Source organism: Bison bison, unplaced genomic scaffold (assembly GCF_000754665.1).
Source record: "Bison bison bison isolate TAMUID 2011002044 unplaced genomic scaffold, Bison_UMD1.0 scf7180017864281, whole genome shotgun sequence".
NCBI classification, from domain to species: Eukaryota; Metazoa; Chordata; class Mammalia; order Artiodactyla; family Bovidae; genus Bison; species Bison bison.
Window position 1 is genome coordinate 1,315,099 of NW_011494853.1, and position 4,721 is coordinate 1,319,819.

The window sequence follows — 4,721 nt, forward strand, 5'->3', positions numbered from 1 at the left end:
GGCTACAGTCACCATCTGCAGTGATTTTGGAGCCCCCCAAAATAAAGTCTGACACCATTTCCACTGTTTCCCCATCTATTTCCCATGAAGTGATGGGACCAGATGCCATGATCTTCGTTTTCTGAATGTTGAGCTTTAAGCCAACTTTTTCACTCTCCACTTTCACTTTCATCAAGAGACTTTTTAGTTCCTCTTCACTTTCTGCCATAAGGGTGGTGTCATCTGCATATCTGAGGTTATTAATATTTCTCCTGGTAATCTTTATTCCAGCTTGTGCTTCTTACAGCCCAGCATTTCTCATGATGTACTCTGCATATAAGTTAAATAAACAGGGTGACAATATACAGCCTTGATGTACTCCTTTTCCTATTTGGAACCAGTCTGTTGTTCCATGTCCAATTCATATGTGTATATATGTATATTTATATATTGCTTTAGAGGCTAAGTTTTTTGGGATAATTTGTTATACAGCAGTGTAATCGGGGCACTTACCATGTGGCCTGCCTTTCTAAATAGAGGTGTATTTGTCCTATGATCTTCTACTTTACTGATTCTCCCTTATGCTGAGCTAATGTGCTGATATGCTCATTCTTTAGTTCTTAGTAAGTTTTTCAGCTCTAGAATTTTTATTTGCTTTTGTTGTTGTTGTTATCATTGTTTGTTTTTTTCCATCAGGGTGCACATTTTTGTCAGTTAATTCCATGGGCACCTTAATCAAGGCTCTGTAAATTCTGTCAAGTAACTCTAGTAGCTCAGTACTCTGGGGGATTGTTTCTAATGTCTACATGTCCCCTTGGTTTTTCATGAGATATATTTTACATAAATATTTTTAAAAGGACAGACACTGTAGATGAAAAATTGTAGAAATACTTCAGAAAGTGTTTTATTTTGTTTCTTCTATTTAGGGATAGATTTAGGGACAGAACTTATTTAACTCATTCTTAGTGCTTGAGACAAAAACTGTGGCACTGTCAGAAGCAGAACTCTCCATAGTGAAGATGAACACTACATTTATGAAAATTTTACCTCTATGTTAACTTGGGGTTCTCTGGAGGCTCAGTGGTAAAGAATCTGCTGGCCAGTGCAGGAAATACAGGAGATGACTTTTCGATTCCTGATTGGGAAAGATCCCCTGGAGGAGGAAAAGGCAATCCATTCCAGTATTCTTGCCTGGAGAATCCCATGGACAGAGGAGCCTGGAGTACTACAGTCCATAAGGTCACAAAGAGTTGGACGCTACTGAGCAACTAAACAACTACAAAAACTGCTATGTTACAGCTTTTTTTCTGAGACCCCACTGCTTGTCATTATTTAGTTTAATTCAGTTTCCTGTTTTTCAACCACCAACACTTTGATCATTGCTGCTTCTGCAGGAAATCAGACCCACGCATTGCCCCAGTGCAATGACTCCCTGTCAGAACCAGCAGGCTCTGCAGCCTCAGAGGAGAGCACCTTCTATTGCTCAGGTGAGGGTCCCAAAGGACAGAAGACCCTTTACATCTCCCCTGTCACTGCCCCATTGTTCCATTTTTCTCTCCTCAGACAGCAGACTGCTCCGCCTGGTGGATGGGGGCGGTCACTGTGCTGGGAGAGTGGAGATCCTTGACCAGGGCTCCTGGGGTACCATCTGTGATGACAGCTGGGACCTGGATGATGCCCGTGTGGTGTGCAGGCAGCTGGGCTGTGGAGAAGCCCTCAATGCCACGAGGTCTGCTCACTTTGGGGCAGGATCAGGGCCCATCTGGCTGGACGACCTGAACTGCACAGGAAATGAGTCTCACTTGTGGAGGTGCCCTTCCCGAGGCTGGGGGCGGCACGACTGCAGACACAAGGAGGATGCAGGGGTCATCTGCTCAGGTCTGTGCTGTACACTGTCCACAGTCTGGGAGATGGGTAGAACTCTGGAGTACGGGGGTCTGAGCCCTGAGGGAGAGATGCTGAAAGGACCAGAGTAGGAGGCTTCCTCCCATGGAGCCAGTCTTTCCAGCAGATGTGAAGACAAGGTGCTTTCACTTTCTCCTACAGCAGCTGAGATTCTGGTCCTATCTTCTCACCAATATTTCCTGGCAGAGCCATTTCTTACAGTTAACACTTGAAAGCAGGGCTCATTCTGCAGTTACCTGTGGTAGTAACACCTTGAAATCCTGGGCTTCCCAAGTTGCACTAGTGGTAAAGAACCCGCCTGCCAATGTAGGACATGTCAGAGATGTGGGTTCAGTCCCTGGGTTAGGAAGATCCCCTGGAGGAGGGCATGGCAACCCATTCAAGCATTCTTCCTCTTCCATGGACAGAGGAACCTGACATAGTGAAAGCTCAGATTTTTCCTTTACAGTTCTGTTTGCTAGGAGTCTGAAGAGAGTCTCCATGGGCCAACATCCCAGTGGTCATAGGGCTGTGTTCTTCCTGCAGTCTCTGGGGAGGACTCCTTTCCCAGCCTTTTGTGGTTTCTGTGTGGCCTCATTTCTTGGCTCAGGACCCTCTTTATTCTTCTTCAGACAACAGTGCCTCTTCCTGTTCTCCCTCACTCACATTTCCCTTTGACTGGAGCTGGGAAACATGATGCATTTCTCATTGTAGTGAGTTTAAAGATGTGTTAGGTTGGGCTCACATAGTTAATCCACAATATTTGAGCTTTATCTATCCATCCCAAGGTCCTTATTAATCACATCTGTAAGATCCCTTTTGAAATGTAAGGTAACGTATCACAGGTTCCAGGATTAGGCTGTGGACATCTCTGGGGGTCCATTATTCTGTTGACCACCTCACTGTCCACATCACTTTCCATTCTTTTAGAAGTTTTGTCAGGAAGTAGAAAACAACTCTTGTTACTGCAGGTGCCCAAGTTGGCCATGCTCTCCTTTCATATCTACATCGTTGTGGTAGAAATAGGTATATAGACATTAATGGAAAAGTCAGGTGAAAGGTGAAAAGTCAGTCTTGTCATCCAGTGGGCATCTCCTCCACTGGGTCAGGGATGTATGGTCACAACTTCTGGGGGTGAGGAAACCCCAGAGCACTGAGTGTAATGCTCACTCTGTCCTATCTCCTCCCTTTCAATCTTAGAGTTCGTGGCCTTCCGGATGGTGAGTGAGGACCAGCAGTGTGCTGGGTGGCTGGAAGTTTTCTACAACGGGACCTGGGGCAGTGTCTGCCGCAGCCCCATGGAAGACATCACCGTGTCCATCATCTGCAGACAGCTCGGCTGTGGGGACAGTGGAAGTCTCAACTCTTCTGTTGCTCTTAGGGAAGGTTCGAGACCCCACTGGGTAGATGGAATCCAGTGTCGGAAAACTGATACCTCTCTCTGGCACTGTCCTTCTGACTCTTGGAATTACAACTCATGCTCTCCAAAGGAGGAAGCCTATATCTCGTGTGCAGGTGACTTACTGTCTGTTTCTGTGTCACTCCCAACCATGTAGGATGTCGTTAGTATGATTTCATATTTTCAGAACTAATTGATAGGTTTTGGTTGAGTCTACAAAATGTAGGTGTATGTTTGTATTTGTCTCTGTGTCTGTTTGTTTCCTTTTGTTATGGGATGTGGAGTCTGGTAAACTACTAATTAGATAAAGTAATTTCAGCTGCTGGTAAGATGCAGTGACCCTCTCATTCAAGTAGATGATGAAGGTTCTATTGTCTCTTGTCATTTGACTGTTACTAAAAATCTTATATACTCATGTATGGGGACAAGACCTCCCCCAGCTGTCCCTGAACTATAGCTTCCCATCATTGTTTCTTCAGGAAGAAGACCCAAGAGCTGTCCAACTGCTGCTCCCTGCACAGGTACATCAGCCCTACCCTGTGACTTCCAGGGGCTCGCTCCCACCAAGACAGTCACAGGAGGGGCTGCTGCCTTTTCAGACAGAGAGAAGCTCCAGCTCAGGGGAGGAGACACCGAGTGCTCAGGGCGGGTGGAGGTCTGGCACAGCGGCTCCTGGGGCACCGTGTGCGATGACTCCTGGAGCCTGGCAGAGGCTGAGGTGGTGTGTCAGCAGCTGGGCTGTGGCCAGGCCCTGGAAGCCATGCAGGCCGCGACATTCGGCCCTGGAAATGGGAGCATCTGGCTGGACGAGGTGCGGTGCAGGGGCTGGGAGTCCTCCCTGTGGGACTGTGCTTTGGAGCCCTGGGGGAAGAGCGACTGCAAGCACGAGGAGGATGCTGGTGTGAGGTGCTCTGGTGAGTGAGGGGCTCGAGGTCCACCCTGGGTGGGCTGGGGCATTGCAGGGGCAGTGAGCTTGGCTGGGAGTGGTGGGGAGTTTGTATTCAGACAGTGTCCGGGTGATAGGGCTCTGATATAGGGTAGGGGAGCTGGGAGGACTGGACACTGATGTTGTGTGGAGACTGGGGGGTGATTTCAGGCTCAGGAGGGGAAAATGGGCTGCCCTGCATTCTGGCCAATCACCCTGTTCCAATCTGTTTTTGTTCTCTTTAGGTGCAAGGACAACATTGCCCCCAAGTACTGCAGGTACTGTGGTCCATCCACGGGCAGGAGAGAATACTCAAATACTGGGGACCTGTTCCATGGGCTCTCTGACAGCTCAGGAGAGGAAGAGCCTGAGGAGCCCTGGCTGGTGGGGAGGAGCCGGGGTATTACTTTGGGGAAATCCCCTGCTTTGGTTCCCGGGGTCAGAAGGTTCTTATGCCCGAGATCCAAGTGAGTCTAAGTTCCCATGGTACAGATTCTAAGGTTCTCGCACCTGCCCCTGAGTGTTGATCCTCAT

General features: G+C 48.1%; 1 protein-coding gene across 1 annotated transcript in view; it reads left to right on the forward strand.

The window, feature by feature from the left end:
- LOC104995505 (antigen WC1.1-like) overlaps window positions 1–4,721 on the forward strand; it is an 81,093-nt gene that overhangs the window by 74,229 nt on the left and 2,143 nt on the right. Inside the window, exons 13-18 of the mRNA XM_010849381.1 lie at window positions 1,374–1,466; window positions 1,543–1,857; window positions 3,064–3,378; window positions 3,742–3,783; window positions 3,862–4,176; window positions 4,433–4,681. Of these exons, the coding sequence (XP_010847683.1) occupies window positions 1,374–1,466; window positions 1,543–1,857; window positions 3,064–3,378; window positions 3,742–3,783; window positions 3,862–4,176; window positions 4,433–4,681 (1,329 nt within the window). The remainder of the gene's footprint in view (window positions 1–1,373; window positions 1,467–1,542; window positions 1,858–3,063; window positions 3,379–3,741; window positions 3,784–3,861; window positions 4,177–4,432; window positions 4,682–4,721) is intronic.